General features: G+C 38.9%; 4 protein-coding genes across 4 annotated transcripts; 1 reads left to right on the forward strand and 3 right to left on the reverse strand.

Moving 5' to 3' along the window:
• Positions 1 to 16: 16 nt before the first annotated feature.
• Plc21C (Phospholipase C at 21C) lies at positions 17 to 11631 on the reverse strand. Its single transcript, XM_046619061.2, has 19 exons — positions 10834 to 11631; positions 7864 to 8010; positions 6526 to 6797; positions 6245 to 6329; positions 4729 to 5146; positions 4513 to 4633; positions 4223 to 4418; positions 3787 to 4141; positions 3498 to 3695; positions 3215 to 3424; positions 2756 to 3075; positions 2333 to 2653; positions 2083 to 2127; positions 1797 to 2001; positions 1557 to 1672; positions 1307 to 1413; positions 895 to 1210; positions 622 to 813; positions 17 to 379 (listed from the first exon to the last, which is right to left on the reverse strand). Exons 1-19 carry the CDS (start codon positions 10930 to 10932, stop codon positions 257 to 259), a joined length of 3846 nt encoding a protein of 1281 aa, XP_046475017.1. The 5' UTR covers positions 10933 to 11631; the 3' UTR covers positions 17 to 256.
• A 4011-nt stretch (positions 11632 to 15642) lies between these two features.
• Positions 15643 to 22869, reverse strand: cnir (cornichon-like protein). Its single transcript, XM_069134657.1, has 5 exons — positions 22828 to 22869; positions 22610 to 22704; positions 19229 to 19297; positions 18266 to 18519; positions 15643 to 17659 (listed from the first exon to the last, which is right to left on the reverse strand). Exons 2-5 carry the CDS (start codon positions 22682 to 22684, stop codon positions 17593 to 17595), a joined length of 465 nt encoding a protein of 154 aa, XP_068990758.1. The 5' UTR covers positions 22685 to 22704; positions 22828 to 22869; the 3' UTR covers positions 15643 to 17592.
• A 302-nt stretch (positions 22870 to 23171) lies between these two features.
• Positions 23172 to 24823, forward strand: Ski6 (exosome complex component Ski6). The gene is made up of 3 exons (XM_046616050.2): positions 23172 to 23826; positions 23910 to 24209; positions 24296 to 24823. The coding sequence occupies exons 1-3, from the start codon at positions 23656 to 23658 to the stop codon at positions 24650 to 24652; spliced, it is 828 nt and encodes a 275-aa protein (XP_046472006.1). The 5' UTR covers positions 23172 to 23655; the 3' UTR covers positions 24653 to 24823.
• Mtpbeta (mitochondrial trifunctional protein beta subunit) lies at positions 24708 to 27706 on the reverse strand. Its single transcript, XM_046616049.2, has 7 exons — positions 27546 to 27706; positions 26764 to 26947; positions 26268 to 26643; positions 26013 to 26187; positions 25655 to 25935; positions 25147 to 25452; positions 24708 to 25035 (listed from the first exon to the last, which is right to left on the reverse strand). The coding sequence occupies exons 1-7, from the start codon at positions 27607 to 27609 to the stop codon at positions 24991 to 24993; spliced, it is 1431 nt and encodes a 476-aa protein (XP_046472005.1). The 5' UTR covers positions 27610 to 27706; the 3' UTR covers positions 24708 to 24990.
• Between the last annotated feature and the right edge of the window lie 52 nt (positions 27707 to 27758).

Here is a 27758-nt window from a genome sequence, read left to right on the forward strand (position 1 = left end):
CAAGAAAACTAAACAATATCTAATAATTAGCTCTTCGGTTTTACCACAACTCGATGCAGTAAGTGTTTTTTTTTTTTTTTTTCTATCTTAAAAGTAATTAATTGAAACACGAAGACTTACATTTTGGACAGCGCGCCTATCGAGGTCCCCGAAAACACAGAAAACACCAGAGTCGGATAGTGTCTGATGGACAGTCTAAACACAGCAAGTAAGTTTCAAGGCCTACGTATTATTCTCGCAGACCCAACTTGAGGTATTAGTTAGTGTTTCCACTCAAAGACTCTGGGATGCTGCTACCGCCGGATGGAGACAACGTAAATTCGGCAATTTCAAACTTGCTGTAACGATTGTTATACTCCGCCTGCAGAGCTGCTTTTACCTGAAAAACCGTTTGTGTTGAATTCCACATCACGATACACAATACGACGTCAAATATTTACAAACCTTTAAATATGGCAATTTATGTCACACATTTCAAGGAATAATTATATAGCTTTCAATCTATTTTGTTTCTAACATAGCCTTAACAATCTTACGAACATAATTGAGAACGATTAATTTTCTGGGAAATTCCGATCAAGTACAAAATTCTAGCTAATTTTTACTTGACATTCACTGTACCTTCGCTTTTTCTTCTTCTAGCCTCTGTCTGACCTCTTCATGCTGTCTTTCGAGTTCAACTCGTTTCTTCTCATAAATTTCTTTCAGTTTAGTACACTCGTTGACACCTCTCTCAACCGTAGACTTAGCCAGCTCACGCTTAACTCTGTCCAACTCACCCTTATCTCTGTGAAGCTTGGCGAGTTGTTTGACCTGTCGGAATAGTACGTTGGTAATATATGCAAGTAGTGTGAGATACATGATCGAAATGAGTGAAAAATATTTTTTGTGTACCTGATCCTGCCTAGTAGCCTGGAGTTTTTTCAATGCCTCTTCTCTCTCTCTTTGACGATTTTCTTTTAACAATTTCAACTGATTTGACTGTGAAACTTTCATTATTTTTTCAAGCGTTGCAAACAAACTGTCGTGATATTTCTCTTGAAGTTCCCGCTCCTGCAGCACATGCTCTTTGCACACTGCTAACAGTCTCTCGCTCTGACTTCTAGGCAATCCTCGCGGAATTCCTTCCACTCCGTCGCGTTGCTCTGCCTCGGAACATTCAGAGGTTTCGGCCAGCAGTTGAGTGCTAAGTCCAACTTCGCTTGAGAATCTGTGGAATCGAATTAGTCTGGTGAGCCCCACTGCTGACGTCGGATTGAAACTGTTGCGATAAGCTCAGATCAGTGCAATTAGTAAGGATAGTTACATGTTTTTACTCGAAAGTCGCTTTACCAGCATCTGGCTCACATAAAATTTAGATCTGTGCTTTTCACCGTCCAGTGATCCTTTCTGCGACTGTATTCTCATCTTTTCCTGAAAAAGGTCAACATTCAAGATTTCATTCATCTACTTCAAAATTCTTTTCTTAGAAGCTTATTTATTCACATACTTTCCAACACCAAAAAAACACGCCAAACATATCGTTTCGGTTAGTAAATAATATAATTAGGTTTTACCTTCTCGTGTTTTTTCCTCAACGACTCCAACTTTTTATCCAACTCCATTTTTTTATCCTTAATCAGTTTGTTCTCCATTAACTTTTCAAACGAGTCGGCCACTATCTCATCGTTCACTGTAATAATCGACGTAAAGTGGAAATGAATAATAAAACAAATTTAAATAGAAATAGCAATTGGCTTGCTATTTAAAAGATAGCTGACTTCAAATCTATGTACATACGTGGTAAGAATACTCACCAGTACTTGTATTCACAGGACTTTTCGTCGCAGAACTTTCCGCTGGTTGTAATGTGGAAGCATTTGGGCTCTCGTCTTGTTCTTGGTTTTCGGGAGAATTGAGGATCCCCACTATGGACGGCCTGCCATGCGGACTGCCAGACAACGGCAACGATCCAGTTGATTCGCTGATTGACTGCAAGCGTTTTGCCTTTGACAACTCATCCTGGAAAATCGCATTCTGGTGAGAACTGTATGAATATAAATCTAATAATAGTAACCCTAAACATAAGGAAATTCGACTTACTGTTGATTTTGAGGAACTTGCCCCTGTGCCAAACTTATCCTTATCCTAAAACGGTCAGGGAAGGTTAGTGGATTATTGGGAATATTGAATGGTGTGTATTATTCATTATTCACACAGAATCTCAAATCAATGGCATAGAATTGTCAGTTTAAGGGATTAAAGGTTTGCAACGCAGGGTTATTTTCACCACAATTCTACCGATCACATAGCCAGGCTGAAATAATGTACAGATAATTTGTTAAAAGCTCACTTCTAAATCCCCTTCCGTGAGTTCATCGACGTCATCTGTGAAGACAGACAGCTGATTAGTCCTTTTCTCTAATTCACTTTGGTATTTAATCGGGTTGGCTAACGCTTCGGCAAAGTCGCAAAGTCCGTCGGGTACGTAATCCTTGACGATTACGTGCAGAAACAGGCTAGCCAAAGGCAGTGGTTGGCCGCATTCGGTTCTCAAAGCGACATGTCTATACCCGGGACACAAACCAACGACTGGAAGAACTCTATGTCCGATCAGTCGACCTGAGTCCTCGTAAGCAGCTATTCGCAGAGATGCGAGTTCTGGCAAAACAACCTAGCAGTGAAGAAGTGGATAAAATCAATAATACACTTGCGCATTTGATAGTATAGAACAAATTTCTTCGAACATATCATTTTACTTCGGTTGCCTCACTACCTTTTTGAAAATGAATGGCGGGTCATCGTAAACCGGGTTTATTCCGTTATTCGGGACGATTTTAGTCCTAAACTTCTTTCTCACGGTGTCTGCTGGCAGCCCGTACATATCGACTTCAACGTAAGTGCCGACTCTCTTGTCTGTTAAAAATTGTGCCGAAATCACGTGTATGTGTACAGTTCCGGCTATTATACCGTCGACAGTTGACTCAGCAAAGGGATCCAATCGCCGATCCTTTCGCCTCATAAATTCTGGTTTAAGAAGGTATCCGCAACGATGGTTGTACTCGAAAATCCCCAAGTTGAGTTGCATGGCAAGATCTGTTTTTAAAAGAAATTCAAAAATTTTCAATAATAGATTTACCTTACAGTAAAATTGTTAGGAATAGAAATTGATAGACTTATAAATCAAAGGATATTGGTAAGTAAAGTATTGTCATGATCATTGACGCTAACTTGCCTAGAGTCTGATAATTCAGTGCGACCAGCTGGCAGCCGGCATTCCAAAACACTTGAGGCATAAAATTGCTGGAATCGAATCTGGTCCCTGCGGGATAAACCCTGGAAAGCTGGTGTTTGTTGTAATTTACAAACTCCAATGGCCTCTCCTTCAACAGCGTCGTTGCTTGTTTCTCGTCAAACGAAGACATTTCGTACATGCGATTTTTCTCTGCAAACACATTGTTACGTTATTACAAAATAGCCACAGGTCGTTTTCACTGTAAACGAGATTCTCAACTTACTCTCAGCATTTTCAAAACTGCTAAAATGCACGGGTTGCACGTAGTTGACAAGAGCCGATATTTCGGCACCCGCCTCTGTTTCCTTTGCAGTAGCAGCTGTCGCTACCTTGTCAGGTACAGGGATTTTGTCACCGATTCTCAGTTTCATATCTTCAACATTCGACTCTTCTTCGTCAGTGGTGGACTCTTCGTCTTCGTCTGTAAACAATTTAATAACCACACCGTTTCAATGAACAATTCGTTATTTAGCGATCTTCTCCTACTCAACAATCTCTCAAGCATTACCAACCATCGTCATCCTGCGTACTGTCCTTGCTTCCCTGCCTCTGCTGTAGCAAAGGAGCGCGAGGAATGTCTCCATTTCCAATTTGCTGCTCGGTTGGAGCGGCTCCGATGACAACTCCATCTACGACTTCGTTTTGCGGTATTATATCAGGCGGTGGTCCACTCTCACCCTCAGCTCCGATGTTCACCAGTCCATTGTCATCGGCTTCCTGTGAACCCTCGCCGGAATCCTGAGACTGTGCTTGTTGCTTCTTGTGATGTTTCTTGTGATGATGGTGATGATGATGCTTCTTTTTATTCTTTATTATTATTTTTCGCTTCAACGATGATGGCGGTGGAAGTTCTTGTCCGGGTTCTAACTACAATCGATAAATATGAGCTTCATACTAATAAAGTTCTGTAATAAACGTATCCACTGAGTACAGAGAACTTTGGCACACCTTGTGAGATTCAAGAGGAGCGTCGAGCAGCATCTCACCAAAATACTCTCTGCAATACTGTGCTATTTTTGCTTGCTGTCTTGGATTGCAATGGTTTTCAAAACTGAGGACGACCGGATATTCTGAAGTCTTGAAGGCACTCTCAGCTATCGCCTCTATCACGTCCCGTGCATATATTTCAGGCACAAATGTGTATCTGCGAATAAGAATACATTTCAATTATTATCAATTATCATTAAGATACACCGACAGTTGAAATGGCATTATAATAATGTAGAGAAAAACTTTACCCGTGAACAATCATGGGTTCATCAAATCTGCCGTTCCAGAAATCCAACTCCACGCAACGACATCCAGCCAACAAACATTGCCGATATATTTCAACTGAACTTTTGCCAGTTATTTGGTGTCCTGTGAAAAATTCAAAGCACATCAACATTTTTATTGGGAAAACGAAAAGGAGACGACAGGGAAAAAATAATATACATGGAACTGCAGCGGTTCACCTGTGAGGTAAGTGTTGTGACTTGAATTGATGAAGTAGTGAGATAGCGGCTGATCCATGTCGTCGGAAAGATCAAATTTTGATACAGCCATAATGGGATTATCCTCGCTCATTAAGTACCTGAGAAAACCGTCAAAACTGAGGTATCCTCTTCCCGCGTTGTACTTGTTCGGTTCATATTCGTTGATAATGTCCTTTGCGCGCGCCGTATTTGCATACGGATATAAAATCTCATTCAATCGTGGATCCCTCTGAGTTTTGTTCAGAAATTCTACAAGCTGTGCAGCTGACATTAGTCTGCGCTTCGCATTGCCCACTATTTCATCAAACACCTTTTCTACCTCGGTACGCTGAGTGAGGGATTTATAAAAATTGAAGAAGTCTTCAAACTGAAATTTCTGCAAAGATATTGCATCATTCTGAAACAAAATTAAATCAAAGTTAGTATTAATGTTTCAAACTATGTTTAATTTAAGTTTAAAAATCATTTCTTCAGTCTGTTATATATCAACTTTCTGTACAAGATGAACTTCTGCCTATAAACTCAATTCACCTACTGAAACTTTTACACTTTTTTTAGTACCTGGCATTTTTAACACGCTTCCGACACTTGAATGAAGATGAACAAGATTTATAACTTCCTTTTCTGTTACTGGCCAACAGCCAGTAAAAAGATCCAGCGAATATGATTTACTGTTTACTTGGGTAAACAAATGTTATTGCACAGACATCAAAACAATTCCTGTTTTCAAAGCACTGTTTTACATATTTCTAAAGCAGCGGTATTGTAATAATTGCTTATTCTTCAAATTTCTAGACCAATTTCTAACCAACGGCATCAGGCCTTTGTATCATGCTAAGATGTGCTATGGCATACATTATTACACACCGATGCTACGTTCGTCGAAAACTTGTCGTAGAAAAGACATTAAGGTGTCAGATTAAATTTAGTGGATAACCAAGGCCGTTTAAAAACACTTAAAGTAAAAAATGAAATGCTGCATTGAGAAATCAAAGCCTTGGCTGAACGCCAACGAAAACTGTGGTAGCTGGAATAGTATGCCGAATATTACTACAAATGATAAAGGAGAAAACAAACCATTTTCCAGAACTTTAAATAATAACGTTCACGGGTGTCTAATTTTGTTTGACAGATCATCGATCGAAAATAATGACCAGTAACAAACACAGAATGGCTTCATTACTCAAATAATTCATAGTCTACTGTTCTTAGAACACAGCCATGCCAATGATCATCAATGGAAAGGTTGGGGAAATGCCGAAGCTACTTCAAAAGAAAATGCTGTGTCGACCAAAATTCAATGCTAAGCAATCAACATCAAATGTCAGCATTAACATACAAATGATCCTTTTATTAATTTAATGACTATCCACCTAATGTCAAGGATACAAAGAATTTGGATTTGAGGTACTGAAAATGGAGGAGGCAGATAAAAATGTCAAATGACTTACGTACAAGACTGCATTTTTTGCTCATGGATAATAAACGGGCTTACCTTGCCAGAAGGCATGCCGGAAATATCAAGTGCTTTTTCAACACGTTTGCGGTCTTCTTTATTTTGCGCGAACATTCTTATCACACTGAAAGCATATAAATCACTTAAGATTTTGTTTGCCAAATACAGTTTGTATCTCATGTTACTGGTTTTGAGCAATCGACAAAAGGTTTCTCCATAGCTTCCCATGTCAAAGAAAAGAATTTGCTACCTTAAATGTAGTTTGCGATTCTGGAGCAAAAAAAAAAATGATGTAGTTAGATTCAAATTAAGTTACTCACTTTTTAATTGCAACCTTTCCAGACTTGTCGGCTGTTAAGGAAAGCTTAGTGTGCGCTTTTTGTAAGAACATTATTGAGCTCGTGTTAAGTTGCGTCAAGTTGTAAGCAACTTTCAACAGCTGATCCGTCCAATGTCGTGCGATTTCAGCTCGTGTTGTGCAAAAATTGATAAACGTCACGTTGACAAAGTCAGAGCCGTAACATACCGTTACAGTCTTCTCCTCGAGAGAATCTTGAGAGCCCATTGTTACCAGGGATTTCAATTTCGGATCCTGTGTAAAGAAATATTTCATCGATCAGATAATAGTTGACAATCGAATCCCACCCGGACCAAACTCCATTGTTAGCTGATGAGATAATAAGAAAATAATGAAAACCGAAATCCATATACACTGAACACCATTCTACGCGTAAGCAAAACGATAGTAACCGTAGCATTCAGAACTGTAACAAATACAGTGGTAGATATTATAGAAGCGTTCTGCAGCCACTTTGTTAGCATAAACTTTTCAATTGTCTTCAGTTTCTGAATTAGATAGCAAAGATCTGCAATAGAAAAGTTTTCCCTCAACGCATTTATTGATTCTTTGGCTGGAGGGAGAAAACTGTTGACAGAGAACGTTATTTGTTTTGTTAATAAATTACTTTGCACACAACAAGAGGGTGAAAGAGAAGGTGTGTCAGGTAACAGGGGGGAAAAAAACCATCTATGAGTAACTATAATGGAGCTTAAGGCAGGTAACTTTCTATTTCTATATTAGCCAACAGTAATTGTACTATATTGATGAGCGTGGTCGTTGTTAGTATCGAAATACCGGACAGTCGTAACTGCAAGATGTTTCGATATTATTTAGAAAATGTACATGGCATCGTTTATCTTACAGAAAACGTTTTGTTGGGTAAATATAGACACGGGTTATAAACCTGATCAACAAGACAGTTTGTATAAACTTGTAGATCCTTAAATTTATGATTTTAACGTATACAGCAGACGTGAAAATGGGCTTACATAACGTGTGTAATTATGCTATATGAGGTCATGCCAAAATACTAATTTGCAATCAATTAGACGTGCAGAAAAAAATTCTTGTAATATCGTTCTGAACTTGGGGTGATTTGAATTTTTAGTAGCAGTATTTACCAATGATTGCTGTACAGAGGATTCTATTTTTACAATTCTGGTAATCAAGAATGCAGACTAACTGTGGATGTAAATAATTTGCATAATCAACAACACTAATGGATTGGCGCAAATTTACGTAAAAATGAAAAAATTATTCATCAGCGATGAGCGATACGATATATTTTATGATACATGCGAGTCTACCGTAGTCTTACTTTTGGGATTTTGGCGTATTTTCCAGTGCGTGTATCTCGTATTGTGGAAATATCCAGCATATCCATTTCATTGTTCTGATCTACCCAATGAAGATAAAAACCGAATTTATCTACCCGCAACGTGACTGGTGTCCCAACTCCTGAGTCCTGTGAGAAAATCCAAAAACAATTTGGACGATTAAAATAATGCGTAGTTATATCTGCAGCAGTATTACTTTGATAAATATTTTTTATAAATGACCAATCTTTTAGTTCTCTGCTGTGAAATCAGAATCGACTGATCAAAAAAGTTACTCTGTGCGTAGACCAGCAAGCTTGAATCAAAATCTGAATTAATGACACCTGTTAATCATTCCCTACTATGACAGAATTTGTAATACAATATGTCGAGAGCTTAGCCAAGCAAAGATTTGTCAGTGCCGCAGATTGGAAGAGGAGGATAAAGTAGAACGGTTCATAATACATTCGAAACACCCACAATAACTGGAGAATCTTTGAACCTGTTGCGGTAGCTTTGATGGTTGCCAGTGAATTCAATGAATCGTCACAGCTTTATAAACATAAATCACATAGCAGTTCCTCTCCTCAATCCATACATAAAAAAAAATACCCTTATCTCAATGGCAGCTACAAGATGTACGTAATGGGTACACAGACTTTTTCTTTGCTAATGAAAGCAAAGGTGCCAACAAAAGAGTTGAGATATATCAAAGCCGAACTTGAATGAGATGTTACCAATATTCTAATTACAGTAATTTCTTCACAAGACACGTTCGGTTTAGCTTGAGTTCCTGGTATTGATATTGAACAGAATCAAAGCTATGATAATGTTTGGGTACTAAGAATTGTGATTCAATAAATCAGGACCGCACAACAGACAAGAGTTAACATTCAATGAATCCTTAACACATTCTTAGAATTGATCTATTTATGATGGAAATGGACAGCACTGGCTGTTTCATGATGCAATCTTCTATGAGAGTTAAGTCTGTTTTATATTTGGATTATAGCAGAGAATATATAACGGGTTTAAAAAGTTGCGGTAAACTGTGCACCTGAAGTGGAATAAACAATTCAATTATATATAACTGAATCAACAATTCAACTAACAAACGTAGTAACAAAATACTTTAGCTATATAAATTTTCATTCGATGTCGTTAACTGAGATTAGTTGTCTGCATTTTTTTTTTTTTTTTTTAGTACTAATAATACCAAGTGGAACAAACTTCAAATAACTAATTAATGCTACATTGAAGTAATATGTGACATCAGATACACATATAAAGACTTTTGTCTGCATTACTAGATGCAAGTGAAGTTTTTTAATTACCAACCTGGACTTTTCAAATTCTTGGTCAAATTCTCGAGTTTAATAACTCACTGATACGATTTGTCAATATATTTTTGAATTAATTACAATTCACCTGAATTAAAGAGAATCAATTGAGTTAACACAAAATACTAATTGAATGAGGATAAACTGAATTGTCAAAAAGTAACTGAAACCATGAGAATTAACTGAGAAATAACTGAATTATAAGAAATTAAATAAAGTTGATTTAAATTAGTTTGGATTCGTACCAGAATTATCTATTTATAGAGAACAAATAGAATAGAATTCAAGTAAAAAAATGGTGTTAAATTTTCTAAATTAAGTCGAATAAACAAGAAATAAAAAAGCTTGGATTGAAATATTTAAAAAATCACTTGTATTAGATTGAATTATTGAGAATTATCGAGAAAAAAAATTGAAATCCATAAATTGAAGTGAATTAAGTTAAATTAGAAAAATTTGTCTGAATTAAAAAGACCAATTTAAAATTTTTTAAATTGCATTGAATCACACAAATTAATTTAAATTAATTCGCGAAAAATAAAAATTATTGCATTACTCGAATCTTGAGTTATTTCCTCCCCCAACAAATTATCTCTCTTGTCTCTCTTGTCTGTATTTAATAATCACAATATTTTCATGTCTGAAGTTTAAAAGTGAGAAGAAATTATTTAACATTTCTAGGTATGCAAAAATTCTTACATCATTTGTCACATGCTGTTTGCTAAATCATATTGTCACATAGAATGAAAAATGGTTATTTTTAAATCGAATTGCACAATGAAATGAAGGTTGCAAATTCCCTGAGGACAACCAACCCACATGAATGTGTCCAGAAACAGAATTGCTATTCCAAGTTCTACTTGCAAAATTTCTTCAACTTCCCGGTTTCTCCAGTTAAAAAGGAATGAAAACAAATAATATGAAATTCCAAATTTATGCCATACTGAAATAAAACTCTTGGACTCTATTGACTTTTCGTGACCCGTGAAACAACAAACAATTTGAAAATCATAACACGAATAAAGTTGAAAACAATATATCAGAGAAATTTTTATTTTTAGCATTTTATTATCACTGGTAGAAGGACAGTTGTTCAAGCATGTATATCTATATCAAATTACAAATGAAATTAGATATCGATGGTAAGTCAGAATAAGAATTTTTTCTGATGCTCGATCAAATATTTCAAAATCCATCAAGTACCGCTATTCCTTACTAATATTTTGGTCTTTGCCATTGAGCAATATAAAAATTTCCTAGTATTCTTATCAGTTTAGCCTATAATAAGTTTATCTTTATTGTACAATATTTTACGAAGAAAATTTTATTCCATTGTCAACATCGAAGAAGATTGTGAAGAAGCTATCATTTTAGAGCAATTACATAATTGCGAATCGAGTGACTGGATCGTCATTAATCTCCCTAAATTTTTTACGAAAATCTGCATACGTTGGTCGGCAAAAATCAGTCAGGTCCAGGATCGGACGAAACTCATTGATAAGCAGTCACTGACATGAGTAGAATTTTTCGCGTGTTGACAATCATCGCACTTGCGGCGAACAAAGGGACGATGGGCGGAGGAGGGTTGAAAAAACACAAAAACAGGAGGAAGCCCGCGAGCAACAATCTCACCTCGTCCCATTTGACGAATTTCTCGCCGTCTTGGAGCTGCTGCGATACCTCGACCGGTTTTATCTGAACGACGTTAGCGACGGACTTTGTGCCTGCCATCGTAAGTGCGACGGTAGCTGTCAGTGTACGGACGAGCCGTTTCCCCGACTCGAAAAAAATCAAAACATGCAAAAGCGGCCCGCTTTTCTTTTCCACCCTCGGCCTTTTCTTCCGCTTCTTTCGCTTCTTTGCCCCCCCTCCTTCGGCCCTGTTGTTACTCCGCGGCAGCTCCTGTCAGCATCGTTTCAATCACGTCGTCTGCTACCCGTCGCGGGAAACACGGAAGCCCGATGCTGATACTCCAGGCGAAACACGGAGAAAAGCCTGGCGGCACTGCTCTCCCTCCTCTCTCCTTTTCGCTCCGTCTTCCTCACCCTTCTCCCGACCGCTGCCTCGCTCACTCTCTCTCTCTCTCTCTCTCTCACTCTCTCTCTCTCTCTCTCTTTCGCTGGGTAACGATCACTTTTTACGTCGTCAAACTGCACGGCCACCGCACGACCGAACCGATGCAGCGGAACGTCAACGCGATAATTGACGCGACACCCTCAGCGTTTTGGCAAAACATCGACGGCACATCTCTGGCCAATCACTGGCTCGACGTCGGGCTAACTAACTTCTCGCTTCCTCTCCAGCCGACCGTCTTCTCCTCTCGAGAGCAACGGAGCAGACGATTCCGGATTCACCTAACACACGCATTTACACAACCAAACACACTCGTCGCACCGACGGTACGTGTGGTGCACACTATGCCAGGCGATAATACGGTCGCTAGCGCGCGGCCCCGATTACGAGAGACTAAGAGAGTCGAGAGGGTCTCGAGATCCCAAACACGAAACGGCAGCCGCGCACCGATAGGCGGCAGTCGGACGCACTTTCAAATTGATTTTAATACACCGCGGGCTTTTCAAACCAGCTGCTACTTTTCACTCCATTCTTAAAGATTTTTCATCAATATTTGCACAACATATTATACTTTATCCCTTTCGGTCGCAGTGGCATGCTCAGCATCCTACATCAAAAATTTTCATCTTCTAGCCTCATTAAGGTTGATACACAACTTGAAATGACCTTTGTTACTGCGTATAACCTCAAAAACCCCCAAGTAACAAGTTTCGATCAGAATTATCGAATTTTTATCGTTTTTTCGAATTTAAATCCGCCATCTTGGATATAGAAACTATCGAATTCCAAGAACTCCCGAGTAATAAAATTCAGGCTAAAATATTGAGATGAAAAATGTGTGACCGAAAGGGTTATATCGAGTAATTCGGAGCAAGTTACAAGCCCCAGGATCAGGTCAGCTCCAAATAATAAGACAGCCTTTGCGAAATTTATTTGCTTGTTTTGCAAAATGTTGATGAGCTCTCTTCAGAAGTTCAAAGGAACCGCTCTATGTAGTCTGAAAATTGTTGACGTACCTTAATCCACAAAATTATATTGTATTCAAAGGAGAAAATTGGCTGCAAGTTGTTTTGTTCGGACCGCGAGACAATTTGCAGAGTTATATTTCTTCACACAAATTACGCCATTCACCCTGAATGTGAACAAGACTTTTATTGCAAATTTGGATCTGTACGCATCTCACCACTGATCTTTGCCGCTCCAAAATACAGAGAGAACGTTAAAGTTTACACAGAATTTGTCTCCTACGTAAATAAACTATATTTCTTCGCGTTCTAGTTCAATCACCATAAGCTATACATAAAATTTCTTATTTACGTGATCGACTGATACATACGTGATATATCAAATCTAGAATAAATAAATGACAATTTTTAGCGATGTGGACATATACGCTTCGAAACTGGGTCTAGTCTTACACTGGTAAAAACGTTTGATAAGACGGCAAAAATTCTGACAATGAGTTTCATTTTATAAAATATACTATAATTACAATGGCATACATGTAATGTTTTGTGATATTTGATAATCTTTGATTACGTCACGCGACACCAGCCAATGCGAGGGGCTGCTGGCAGTGATGCTCAATTTCGAAATCAAATATCACTATTCATAGGTACAACATTCTAGTGTATATTTTACAGTGAACTGTGTGAAATGGCATGTCCTAAGTAAAGTTTTCACAATTTATATTACTCGAATACATTCGTCGCACCTGCGGTAGAACGATTCGAATGAAATCCTTGTTCGACTACTTTCGCATGGGAATTGGCTATCGACCGATTACAACACTCGTAACGCTGTATGGGAAAGAGTTTAATCGTTCGGCACATGCTCGATCATCGTCTCATGATTCACAAGTTTTACACTAATCTAATTTTAATAACAGGACGAGAAACAAGTTCTCGGAGTAGGTGCAATTAGGCCGCGTGCCTTGCGAACCAAATTATAATACACACGTTTATTTCGACATAGATACAGATCTTCATGTCCACCTACCCACGTAGCTATACGTGTACATACATCCGTGACTAAGAAAATGCTACTGGACGATAATAATAACGCGACGAACTGCCTAGACATATATAACGTCTATGCATGATTAAGGGTAATTTCAACACGGTTTCGTGAGCTTATGCCGGAGAGATAAAAACTGGAAAGAGAGGAGTGGTACGGACTAAATGCCGTATCGAGCTATTAAACCGACACTTACATGTATACATGCGGCCATAACAAACGTTGATATATGTATACACAGTACATAATTTAGTGGCACCGGTAGCGAACTATTTTCGACGCTGAATTAATTACTTCGCGAATCTGTTCCGCACATCGAAAGAGGGGTGGTTTAGACGGTGTAACGGCCAACACGATTCTACAAAGCACTTTAAGCCATGTCGAGCGGGATTTATCCCTGACCCATCCTGACGCGCAGATCTCGAGTTTCAATTAGTTTGCAAGGTTGACGCCACAATTATCCGAAAATAAATAATATGCGAGACGTAAGGCTCTGAACAAAATCCTTGTAATAACGAAATGAATTTCTATATCGGAACTTCACCCCCTAGTAAAACAGGGTTGGGAAAACGGGTATAGAAAAATCACGAGAAAAATCACGAGAAAAATTCACGTGCGGATAGTGAGTGATTTGAGTTTTGATGAAAGGAAGAAGGGTTCGCCCCGACAACTTTTACTGCTATCATTAAATTGATCCAATCTTGTCTCATTACTGTTGGGCTTAAACAAAGTTGAACGCGGCGAGCGTCCCTCTCCCACCTACTGCCATCTCTCTCTCTCTCTCTCTCTCTCTCTCTCTCTCGACCTCTTCTCTACACTTTGCCGGGGTGAATGTGAAACACAAGCAAATCACATGTTCGTCGCTGTATTACATATACGCCCTAGGCTAGCTCTCGTTGTAATCCTATTTTTAGCGGGCCATATAATCCAGACGCAATTTAGGACAAATTGCGGGTAGGGCTGGCCAGATAATAGATTTCGGTGTGGTTTTGGCCTCGCAAAAGGTTCAAAGTTATACAAACCCTTAACAGTATATACATATATACATTATAGGCATAGAACGTCCACACATACGTGTTTCATGAATTAGTGTGACCCGCATTTTTTACCACAATTAACGTATTTCAACGACAGGAATTACTGTACTTATCGCTGCACAAATTCCTGCGTCTGTTGGTGTAAACTCGAGGGTGCATTTATCACGAGAATGTACGTGATGTCGTTACCGAAAATACGCAGACTCTGTAAAATTGCTTGTGTTACATACAAATGATGCAAGTACGGTGTACCTATACGTCCCAAATCACTGGCAATATAGCGATTCTCTGAATTGTTGGGTCAGTGTTTTACAAGAAAAATAATTTTAAAAAATAGGTAGATGCAACGCGAGTTCCTCTCACCTTCATATCAAGAGAAAAAAATAATACAACTTGATTTACATTAAATCGTCTCGAGGAGTGACACGTGCACTCACAGGAATTGCCATATGCCGTACCGAAGTGGGGGGAAAAAAAAAGAAGCAAACGTAGATTTAGAGGAAAGATATATCGACTGTCTGCAGCGAAACCTCGGTTTCACGTTGTGCCAGCTATTAGTATTTAAGAAGCATGCACTTACCACGATAAATCTTGCGTTTAAAGTACGATAAACGGTCTTATACCACACGTTATACGTTATACGTCTGCACTAACACGCGACTGGATAATGACTTTTGTTTTTGTCTAGCTCAAATATAACAACGATATTCTGTTCATTTGATCCGTAACTCAATTGAACACACGCTTTTGAAATTCCAAAACTCGTAACGTAACGTTAACAAGTTTTCTTTCGCTCAAACAAACAATTTATATTCTTACGTGCCTAGCATCCGCGTGTAAGAATTCACGTGTAAACACAGCTTGCGCCTTTGATTCTGTAGCGGGTTTCCTTTAATTCGTATCAAATAAATGTCTCATCATCGGGTAGCATTGTTTGGGCTGAGGAGGATCCGGATAAACCTTTGAAGTTTGAAGAGGAAAAATAGGAGGGGAAATAATGAGAAAAAATAAATAAATAGATAAATAAATAAATAAATAAGGAAAATTAATCACGGCGTGTTCAGATATTTCATCTAGATGTACAAAAAGTCCTATTTTCTTTTCTATTTCATCCCACCCCCCTTCTTCGCACCGGTTTATCTTCTTTGCTTTTTTCCTTTTTCGTTCCTCATCGCGATCAACCGTCTGCAATCGCCAAAACTCCGGCAAGGCGAACGGGGTGGGGGAAAAAAAAAAACCCCAGAAGGATTCTAGAGCGGAGAATTATTGGACACCCTCCAGGGTGACCTTCCTCCTTAACAATGACTAAGGAGGGACGTTGATACGTGAATATAGCAACTTTATTATATGTATATGTGTATGTATACATACCCCGACCAAAGTACGAGCAGAGGCGAAAGCGGACAGGGAGTGGCTGCAGGGGTCGAAGAATCGAGCAATAACATGTATTCATGCAAGTATGTGCAATCCATGTATAACGTATGTACAATAGTGTTTGTATAATTATATGTATTGAACAGTTGGAGCTCCGCAGTGATGAATTCTATACATATTAAAATATACATAATTTCAGTATACATACATACGATAATAGCAACCGTTTCAATTGAACTTCGGATAGACTTTTATAATACATATTAGGTACAACTGTTATATATATACCTGTATATTCAATATATCCAGACCACATGACTAGCTCTACATTATATGCATAGGTATATAACTATAATACAGGCTTATACCGTTAATTTATTATACTTGCACGCACTGGCTTGAAACTTGGCGTAATTACATATGCATTACGGTACGTATAATAATTTAAAGTATCCGCGTAACTGAAGTTCATTATTATTATTATTATTATTATTATTATACATATAATTTCGGCGTTGTATCGCACCGTAGCAAAACAATTTAAATCTATTTACAGTATACATGTACACATATTGCGCCGACAACGTATAAAAAAAAAAATTGGGTAAAAGAAGTGAGAGAAATTTTCGTTCAAATATAAAAGGGGGTGAAAAAAATTTTTAAAAAGTAATAAACAACGTAAAAAGAAAAAGCAACACGCGAAGTTTAAATCATCCACCGTCTGCCTCGTGTTGCAGAGAGAGGGCGGGGGGGGGGGGGGGGGGAGGAGGGTCGTCGTATATATGTTTGAGATAAAACTGTTACCCGGTCACGGCGGCTAACACAGGCAATTCCGAGGGCAATTCACAGGCCGACAGGGGCGAAAAACATGTTTGAACAAAGGGCTCTACGCGTATTTACCACGTACGTAGGTATGTATACGATGATTGTTGTAGGCAAGCGGGAATGAAAACAATGAAGTGTATTGTACTACACCGATATCGCGATAGTACAAAAAAATATACACGACGAGGTTCATTGCGCATACCACATTTGTATTACAGGATTGAAGGCTGGCCGATAATAATAATAGAAATAATAATAATAATATATTATACGTATGACTGGACATGGGTATGTTCGAAAAACGAAATGATCGGTTGATGTTTGTTTCATTTTTTTTCAGCCGACGGCGAAACTTTCTCCATTGTTATAATGTTTGATCGTATAATATTTTGATCTTCGTTTATATTTTAGGTTTCAAATATCGTCTGGGGGAGTGCTTTAATCACCGAAATTCGAGAAATCCGATTAAGTAAAAAAAAAAATATATATACACAATGTTAGATCTTCATTACATTGCGGACAATGTAATCAGAATAAAGGTGTACAAACGTTTCGTTGTAAACGTTTACGTAATATAAACTTTGAAGATTACATAGTGTCGACATATTTCGGTTTCGAAATCGAAAGTTGTGCAACGATTCTTCACAAACAGTGAAAATATGCAATTAACACTGATTGTAAGTGGTAAGGAAGAAATATTTACTGCGCGCATTCCAGGGGAAAAAAATAACTCAATTCAGTACTACCATTTTTGTTTTTTTCATTAGCTAAGGAGAAGGTAACTTTTTTAATTAGCTATTTTTTCGATTATTACGGCATTGCCGTAACGTACTTATACAAGATCATATATTATATAATGATCGTGGAAATTTTCAGTCTCTTGATTAGAACCGCGATTGAAATACCTTATAAATTATAAATAAATTAGAGTTGTTATTACTGTACACTAATGGTCTATGAAAAAAAAAAAAAAAAAAAAAATGAACATACATGGTCAAACCTTTGATGTATACATGCATGGGAAAGAAAAATTATCACAATGGATCGAAGCTGTTATGTGATTAGACTAAAACTCAACCATGTCGTCTTCGTCTCTTCTGATCGGATCCCCCTTCAGTAGCGCAATTATCATGCTGTAAAAATGATGATATTTGAGAAAAATATGCCTAGTATTTAACGCTATTGCGAAACCATGCATGCAGCGTGGTTATACAGTCATAAATTATACCGGTATATCCGACATTTTGTACGAGTTAACGGAGGGGAATACCAAATATTCAAACAATCTATGTACACATGTTGTACAGTTGGAGAAATTTTGAAATATGCCATTCACGATTCACTGCGGCTCGAATGTCAGCGACTGGTATAAAGCAGGGCGTAAATAGCAATTTCGAAATTCAAAACTGGGGGAAAAACAAGGTTGAAGGTATAGTAACGTTACCGTAACGAGATGCTGAAGGAAAATAATTTTTTTAATTCTGCAGTGATTTTTAAGGAACTAAGATTTCGAAATATGCGAGTGTGTTTTGTCTTATTAATTGCGGTTTTCTGAATTTCAGACAATTCGAAATATCGCGAAGTAACGGTTTTTCCTCAGTATGAATCGTTACGAGGAAACGTTATTAGTAGTTATATTAGTTTCAATAACATGGGAAAGATTTTCTTGTTCAAAAAGATTGCGTAAGCTGTGAAGAGAGGACACATATCTAATAAGCGCTGTGAACTTGCGGACTCACCAGTACAGATATATGAAGAAGAAGACGAGATAATATCCGAGATAGACCATGCAGTCCCTGAGGTGTTTCTTCAGCTGGCCATGGTTGTGGATCTCGGTTGGGTCGTAGATCCCCATGTTGCCCGTGGGTACTGTCAGAAATTCGTACACGAGCCAAAGAGCCATCGGTAAATTGACGACCATGAGGATCCATTGACCGTGGAAGAGTAGCAGGACGACGAGGAAGACGTGCCCGACGATTTTCGGTAGAACCCACTGCGCGAAAGGAACAATATAGAAATGTGCAAAAAGGAAAGCATCGTGGGGAATAATGAAAGAAACAAGAAACAATCGAACAATCAAAAACCTACAATTAGCTAAATGAATTATTTTGTACAAGGACTGAAAGATTCTCTCATTTGCACAAACGTCGAATTGATTCGGCATTTTGAGTGAAACATATATATGCCTCCTTGAAACCATCGCCTCATATATATATATATATATATACATATTTTTTTTATCAAACGTTGCATATCCGTCGAGTTTCCGTCCTCTGTAAAATGATTTCGCGATTCAAGTGTTCGCGCAGGTTCCGCTTTTGCAGTAAATGTATATACGTTGACACGTGTGTCTGTGCATCGTTGCGGTTGATAAGAGAAAAGTGTACACACGTGTGATACTCGAGATGAAAAGTAGTTGTAACGTATAATTGGGTCAAGAATCATTCGGGCCTCTCAATACGGCGTAACGATATTATAATATTAAAGGCGTGGGAAAGTCGACGTCGACGACGAAGAAATAACGAGGTAGAAAATCGGAATATTTTTAGCACCGAATATCTTTGAATAACAATTATTTAGGCGATCGTTTTGGCGTCGAGGTTGAGCAAGACGGGAATTCCTCGATAATTGACATCCAGCAAATTGATGTGCGGTTGTTGTAAACACTGTGCACGGTGACAATTAGGCAAAAGCGGAATTACCGTGTTCAATTTCGAGCAGCACTGCTGGGCGTTCAGGTAATCGCATTCAAGGTCCGAAAGCGTAATCACCTGCCGTTCTTGTTAAGGAAAATCTAATCCAAGAACAATCACAGAGCTCAGAAATTACGCCCCCCACCCCCGCACTCCTACTATGTGAGCCGCGTGCATACCTCCGCTCTGTTTCATCCTTTCCTCCAGGATTAACCCTCCGAGTCCTATTATGCCGGTGGAGATCGATATTGCTATAGGTATACATGATAGAGCTATAGGTATATACATCTGTTATACCGAGAGTCAGGTATTATACGATCGCCGCGAGATAATGCCAATAAAACTGGGTCAACGATGGATAATAACAGCAATATCTTAATTTGAAACTTTACCCTCCGTATATCGTACATTTCATTACACCTTTACACATCATTAGCTTTTACATTTTCACTCTGGTTTTTCCTTTTTATTCATTTTCTTGTCTATATTATACCCTTTCTTTGTTCATCTCTGTTTTTTCACACACACCCAATTTTCAAACGACTATAAGACTACACCCAATTATTCTGCTATATCGTATAACGTAAGCTTTGGATATAGGGTATTATAATAAGCGCTAAATGTCAAATGAAAATGTTATAGGTATGCGTAGCTCTTGGACTCTTCAGATATAAGGATACGCAATAAACTGGTAGGATGTAGAATAACGTTTAAAGTTTATAGGGTTTACAACTCTCCGTTGATGCGTTATGTACAACTCTCGACGATATTTTTTGCGTCAAATTTAACGTCATTTTCGTGTTTGAACAATTAATTATTTCAATTCACAATTCAAGCGAAATGGTTCTAAAAATTATGCTGTCGAATTTTATCAACCCTGTCATACTAAGAATATTCGTATTAATCTTCAATAGTTTTGAAGGTATCATCTTCAACTCGCGCGAATCACGTTCCGTGACGGATCGATACGGCATCTGATCGATCGTAACTTGCGCACATCTATTCCAGTTTGATTCGGTTCGGTTTGATGATATTAAGTTTTTTAATAGAGCACGTCGAGTTTCTCAACATAACAAAATGATTGTGGAATGATTATTGATCGACAACAATGAATTTAAACACTGAATATAAATCAAAATGGCCGCCATTGATACGCTCCAAATTATAAAGATCACGCACAGACGTTGTTTCAGGCAATTTGAAACAACATGACAGTAATGTTGATTCGGTTATTACATCAATTTCTGTAGGACAGCCTATAAAGTGTATACATACATACTGAGAGAATATCTTGAAAGTTAACACTCGGTCACCGCCGACTCGGCACCACTCACATTATTCGTCTGTTTTTCGCAGGCTGGCCATCCCATATTTAATTTTAAACTGCGAAAAGCGGAAAATCGAAAAAAGTCCCTAAAGCTTATCACATTAGGTGTGATCAGTCATAAAAATTTCGATGGAATCAAAAACTCAAATTATTATTCATGGACGATATGACAAGGAATGCCCTATACGTAAAACGAAAACATAATCGTCGTCGTCGTCGTCGATGCAATCATTTTTCGGCCTTTCACAGTTTAAAATTGAATATATATAGATGTTTGCAAACTTATCGACATCACGTTAATATACAACGATTATAGTTTTTTGCTATCATTATGTCAACGTGTAATTTCGCGTCAGATGACTTCAAGCGTTAACTGGCATCATCACGATGAACGATCGCTGACGATAAGCTATGTTTGATTTACGTTGCATACAGCAACGGTTTGGATCATTGTACTTGTACAAAATATATACACTCATATTATATCTACACATGTCCGTAATTAGTTTCAGTAATGGTTCAGATAAAAACAGTTCCGCTGGACACACAGCCAGATGTGGCGTGTTATTTTGGATTAATCGATATTTCTTTTGTCGTGTCCTGTACGTATAGTGGAAATCAGAGAAGCGCCTACGAACGGTTTGAACAAAGCATGTGAGAGAAAATAGCCACTGGGAGCACCTACACAGGTATAATGTATAATCCATTCTCTGACGAGCACCGAGAGCTTTGTTGTAAACTAGATGATGTGTTGTTAAGGCGTCTGGGACTCGTGTAAATCGGACAATTGGAAACATTTCGGCACGGCATCGAGCGTAGGTTCGAGGCACGAATAATGATGTATGATATGTTAATCCTGGGAGGAAATTCATACCGACATCATATCATCGTTACCCGCGAGAAAACAAGCAAACGAATAAGTTTTCTAAACTACCTGTGCACGAAATTGCAAATTTTATGCGTATATCTATATGGACACGTGATACTCTGATTGCCAAAGAAGAAAAAGTTCGACACCGGGGTCAGGTTAACTAGGTAATTTAAACTTTAAAAGATGCAACGTATAGTTTTCGCAGAGCAATCTCGACACGAGAGGCGCCGCTTTAGAGCTTGCGTAATATCTGCTTGCATTAATAACTGCAAACGACGGTGAGATAGACGTTGAATTGAGCGATTATTTAATATAGGGCTATTTTTAATTTATGTACTGCGACAAACTCGTGGCTGCTACCAATTCTCAAAAACCGTGCGGGTCGTGAAAGACAAATAAACGATATAAACTCCCCTGAAACTATGCAGAATCTATTTAAACAGAGATATAAACGGAAAGTCGTCAATGTCAATTAAACAGGTGCGTTTTGTAAGACTATTTATTCAAGACGTTTTCACATCTATAAATATATTTCGAGTTTTCATCTTCTTTTATCTGTAGGTTTCTATTATAAATCATAGACAAGATATACTTGTACGTCATATACGTTGTACATGCATATTGCAGGACTGATTGTTAACCAAAACGAAGCCACGATATTGGTGTCTTCTATAAGCCTATTAACATTTTTGCTGCCCAACACAGAACAATGGAACTATTTCAACGACATATTTGACGCGAGTGTTGACGGAAGTATGCAGACGGTTACCGCTGAAAAAAAAACATTTCCAGACCATTACTCAGCGGGTAAGTGGGCCTAGAGCCATAAGAATCCGTGTTAGCGATCCTTTTTTACCTGCGGGAGCTGTTTAACACTCAATCTCGTTAGATACACAAAACCCAGTTAGGGCAACCGTCTTTGACAGTCTTCAGTCATCGCCGTGGGTTTCGTTGCAGACTTTGAATTGGCGGTTATTGCATCCTACTACTCCCTGACGTTTATTTAGGGTATTCTAAGGCACCATGGGCGAAACATGACAACGTGAAATTCCCTAGAAATCTTGGACTACGTCAAAGCAACCGAGTAAACATCAAACAACATACACCGAGATGTTTATGCAACGTAAATTCATCGATAACGTACAGCGTAATATAACGCTAATCAAAAAGCATTACAATTAAAAAAGGATACAAAATACACAAGCAGAAAAAGCACAGCGCCGGTGTCGAATAGAGCAAACGCGAACAACAGCGGCTCGGAAACCATTATTTCTACACGTAATTCAGCTGTCAATAAGTTCTCAGATTAGAACTAAATTATATCGGGAACAAGTTTGATTCGGTAAGCGTAACACCAAAGAATTAAATCTTTGTTTTTACAGAAAAGGTGTGGGTAAATCTATAAACTACCGACTGTCGTGGGACTGTCAAAGCCTCGTCAAGCACACTTCACGCCTCTTGCCACCAAGCATACCACTTGGCCGAGAAGAAAATGCCCTAGAATCGCAGAAAACCTTCGAGGCCGCATTGGAAAGCGACTACCGTACTGTCAGTGGATTGCGTACATTTTTCAAGGCACAACCATAGACTTATAAAGGGCACAACACCTCACATCCACTTTGGCTCTAAAGGGTGTGTTTCGAAGTTAGCTCCCAGTGCTGTCAATCATCTCTTATCTCTTTTGCGCTGCCGAGTTCGTGGGTAAATCTGCGTCTGTTCAAGGGATTTCTAGCGCTTCAAACTAGTTACTAGCGAATTTAAACATGCTGATCATGCCTAAGCACAAATTTGTGCGCTTAATTTGAACACTGAATAATATTATTTACATGAACCTGATTAACTTTCCGTGCGCGTTCGGAGGGCGAAGTGGGCGAACGCTAGTCGATAATCTTATATCTTAGTAATTTGACAGTGCTGCCGGTACACGAACGCGTTTGGTAAGTGTTTCGTGGGTGTCGTTGGGCTTTCCGTCTTCGTTTATTCCGATGATTCATGTTACCAACAAAACATATCTTTACTTACCGTCGAACACCTAGCTCACTTTAGTTATTAGTGTAGCCATGGTATAGCAGGAAAGATTATGGTCAAAGCCGTCAAAGCCTCACGAAAGCGTGGTTGAAAGGCCGAGACAAATTAGGTTGGGTCAAGATCGACAACAAACGGGTACACCACGCGATTCTACAATCGACTAATTGTAAAAGGAAAGTGATACTGAAAGTATACAAAGTAAATTTCGCAATGTCTGGCCAAGACTTAGTGTCGGACCAAGGACTAAGAGTCGATGGACGACGAGCAAATGAGTTGAGACAGATTCGAGTTCGAATGGGTGTCTTCGGGCAGTCGGATGGGAGTGCTTACCTAGAACAGGGCAACACAAAAGTTTTGGCTGCAGTGTACGGGCCCCATCAGGTTATTTCCTATAACGTATTTCAGTTGTTCACATCCATAATTCTCTTAACTTGCTCATTGACAATAACAATTGTTTGCTACAGCCAAGAGGAGGGGGGCGTGGTGGGAACAGAAGTGGCACGGGAATTATAAATTGCCAGTACAGTATGGCTGTGTTCAGTTTTAGTGCCGGTGAGCGCAAGAAACGACCACGCGGTGATCGCAAGACCCAAGAAACGTCTCTGCAGCTACGCAGGGCTATCGAAGCTATTGTACAAGTAGAACTGTACCCTCGCTCTCAAATCGACGTGTTTGTCGAAGTCCTTCAGTCCGACGGCAGTGATTATTGCGCAGCAGTAAACGCAGCGACTCTCGCTCTAATCGACGCTGGTATTCCCATTAAGGTACTTCTAATAATAACTTCTTACGCACTGTGCTTTTACTGATTTCTACTATAAAAATAATGAAATTTGATATGCTTTACTTACAGGATTACTCTGTAGGATGCACAGCAACGATAGCCAGCATGGGAGCTTCGGAAGAAGTTGACAGTAAGGATGAAACAGGATCTGGAACAGGAATAGTTGATGCAAATCATATGGAGGAATGTACAGGAGCGACGACATTAACTGTCGTTGCTTTACCAGGAGCCCCTGGCTCTAATTATGAGTCAGATACCGACAATTCCGGTTTAGTAGTCGTGGCGCAAGGAACTGGTGCACGACTCCATCTCTCCAGGCTCGAAGGGCTCAGGCAACGGGCGTTGCAGGGCTGTCGGGATACAAGGGTGATTCTTGATCAAGCAGTTAGATTCCATTTAACGACACATGATCCTCATTTTATTTAGTACTATGTTTAATTCATCCCCATATTTGTTTTACTTATATATGTGTGTATGTGTCGTCAGCTATGCATATGAAATGAACTAATGAAAATTTGAAATGGATCATGATTTATTGTACTATTTCATTACGCTTTTTTTTTCCTTTTTTCAAGGTGTAATAAATCTTAAAAAATATATACATGTACACATTTATATAACAGATATCTCCGACTGTAAAAATATAAATTCGTTCTTTCAGCCTAGTTTTGAAAGGGTTCGTACTCTTTTGCATTTATAAATCGTTTAATGCAGTGTATCGTATTTACGAATAGAAGATTAGAATAGTTTATTCTGCAGTTCCGTTAAAGTTTGGCATCTGGGTGTCTCTCCAGTATCATTCCAACTCCCTGTAAATAAAGATAAATGGTTCATCCGTCATTGATTACTGCAGCGCATGCCAGGCTTGAGGATCCAAGAATTAAAATTTGTGTATAATAAAATAAGAAATCATTGCTGACCTGACCACCAGCAGCGCAGGCAGCAATTAGCCCGAATTGTTGATCCTCTCTGATCATGCGGTTTGCTGTGTGAGTTGCTAATCTAACTCCAGTAGCGGCGAAGGGATGTCCGATAGACAGAGAACCACCCCAAGCATTCCACTTGTTGATATCTGGCACACCAATTTTACCTGATCTACCCATATATTTCTGTGCAAACCAATCAGAATCCATGGCTTTCAAGTTTGCTAGAATTTGTGCAGCAAACGCCTCATGCACTTCCCAGACTCCTATGTCATTCAAGCCCAGGCCGGCTTTTTCCAACACCTGTAAGGCGTTTAATTTATATACATTTTTGTATTTCGTGCAACCTGTATTTAATGTAACTAGATATTTCCATTAATTGGGGGATCAAAAAATTTTGTTCCATATGTTCGAATTTTACAGTTCCAGTACTTAAACCAGCCAAATTTCGAAATCTGTATTCGTATGACAGGGTCAAAATAAAAGCTAGGGAAGATAATTTTACCTTTGGGATAGCATAGGCAGGTCCCAGGAGCAATTGGTCGACCGGATCCTGCGATACATAAGTAAAGTTCCTCAGATATGCTTTTGGTTTCAGTCCAAGCTGCTTAGCCCTTTCTTCAGTCATGATGAGAGCAGCGGATGCTCCGTCAGTCAGGAAAGATGCGTTAGCTGCTGTAACAGTCCCGTATGGTTTAACAAACGCTGGCTTAAGCTTAGCTAGCTGTTCTGGTGTAGAAACTCGAATTCCATTGTCCTTGTCAATGACGTCATTCACACCAGGCACTGAAAAGATGTGAAACTGTGTTAATCAACAAATATACATGTGGTATGAAATTATCCAGTAACGTTGAGGGAATTACCTTTGAATGGCGCAATATCAGATAAAAATCCTTGCTGTTGGGCTTGGGAAGCGAGAGTATGCGAGCGCAAGGCATACTGGTCCTGTTCTGCCCGAGTTACTCCAAATGCCGAAGCTAACCTGTCGCCACTGTGACCCATGGTTTCTCCGCTAGAGAATTCCGCTACCGCTGGCAACTAACAGAATCGAAGTACATGGTTAAATATTGACATTTAACACAACTATTCTTTACAACAATTTATAACTTTCCGCTTACCTCTGGAACAAAGTGGCCAGGCCTGATGCTAGCCAGGAGGCCTAACTTCTGAGGTAAAGTCTTTGCTTTATTGGCACGCAGCATTAAGGATCGCATGTTGCGGCTGTGCCTGATTGGTACATCGGACATGAACTCTACACCACCGGCAACGATAACGTCGTACACGCCACAGGCAATCAGACCAACGCCAGTAGTTATAGCCTGATTACTGCTGATACACGCCATGGTTATAGTATGTGCAGGTGTCTTCTGGCTGAAGCCTGCAGCCAGTGCTGCTTCTCGACCAACATTGGAGGTCTTGACTTCCTGGATAACTGTGCCGTACGTTATATATTCTACCAAGTCTTTGTCAATTCCAGTCTTGTTTACAAGGCTCCTGAAATTAATGTTTCAACAGGTTGGGTATTACGTTAAACCTCTTCATTTTCAGGTGTAATAAATTTTAGTTTTAAATCTTTCAACCAAAACAATAAATAAATAAATACATAAAACTCACAGCAGGGCATGCCTGGCAAGATCATGAGGCATGAGCTTGCTGTATTGTGTGCCTGACAAAAGAAACGGAGTGCGAACTCCGTCGATGTAGACGATATTCTTTCCAGCCGGACTTCCCCCCTTTGTCGCATAACCTCTGTCCCCATTTCTGGTTCCGTTGAGGTTTTTCAAAGCCAGAGGAAGAGCTACATGCACAAATTAAACAGATTAGCATCGCACTTTGCTCCTTCAGATGCGAGCGAAGAGTTGAAAAGTTATTTGGAACAAATATGAAAAAAATTGTGAATGGGTAGGGTAATAGACTTTTAAAAATAAAAGAAGGCTTACTCTATCAGCCGAATATGCTAACAGTAATAAAAATAAGACAGTGAAGCCTGGTAGAATTAAATCTTGACAAATTTCATAAAAATGTAGTACTTTTATCACAGTATTATTAGTGAAAAACTGTATATTGCGCTTGATTGCTGAATCTGTCTGCTGACTTCAGCTTGATGGAAAAATTAGAAAACAATGGGCATTAGGTATTCCTGGGGAAAATCACGGTTTCCTCAATCATGTTTTGCATATTACAGATTGGCTAATTAGCTTCAATTGAAAAAGCATGCGGAAAGTGACCGAGTGTACTTTGCACCGCGTTGAGCCAAGCAGGGCAAGGGGCACAATTGAATGGCACGGTATGTGCGGGGCGATGGCTCATCCAATTACACACTGAACAATTTCTTAAAGTCTATTAATCTAGCCGAAAAAAAAATCGTTATAAATCGGTGTGTTTATCGATTTTACCTGCGGTTTGTGAGCCGATACCGTGATTAAGGCGTATTAGATTTCTCGCTAGATACGTTGCCATGTTTTTAATATTACTATCAACAATATAAATAAACCAAGCACACTTTAAACACTCCGCTTTCCACTAGCAGCCTTCTGCCAAGTGCCAAAGTCTCGAAACAGTTAACTATATCTAAAGAGTGCTTAGCTGGAATAAATTACTAATTTGCC

This window comes from Neodiprion pinetum, chromosome 3 (genome assembly GCF_021155775.2).
Source record: "Neodiprion pinetum isolate iyNeoPine1 chromosome 3, iyNeoPine1.2, whole genome shotgun sequence".
NCBI lineage: Eukaryota > Metazoa > Arthropoda > Insecta > Hymenoptera > Diprionidae > Neodiprion > Neodiprion pinetum.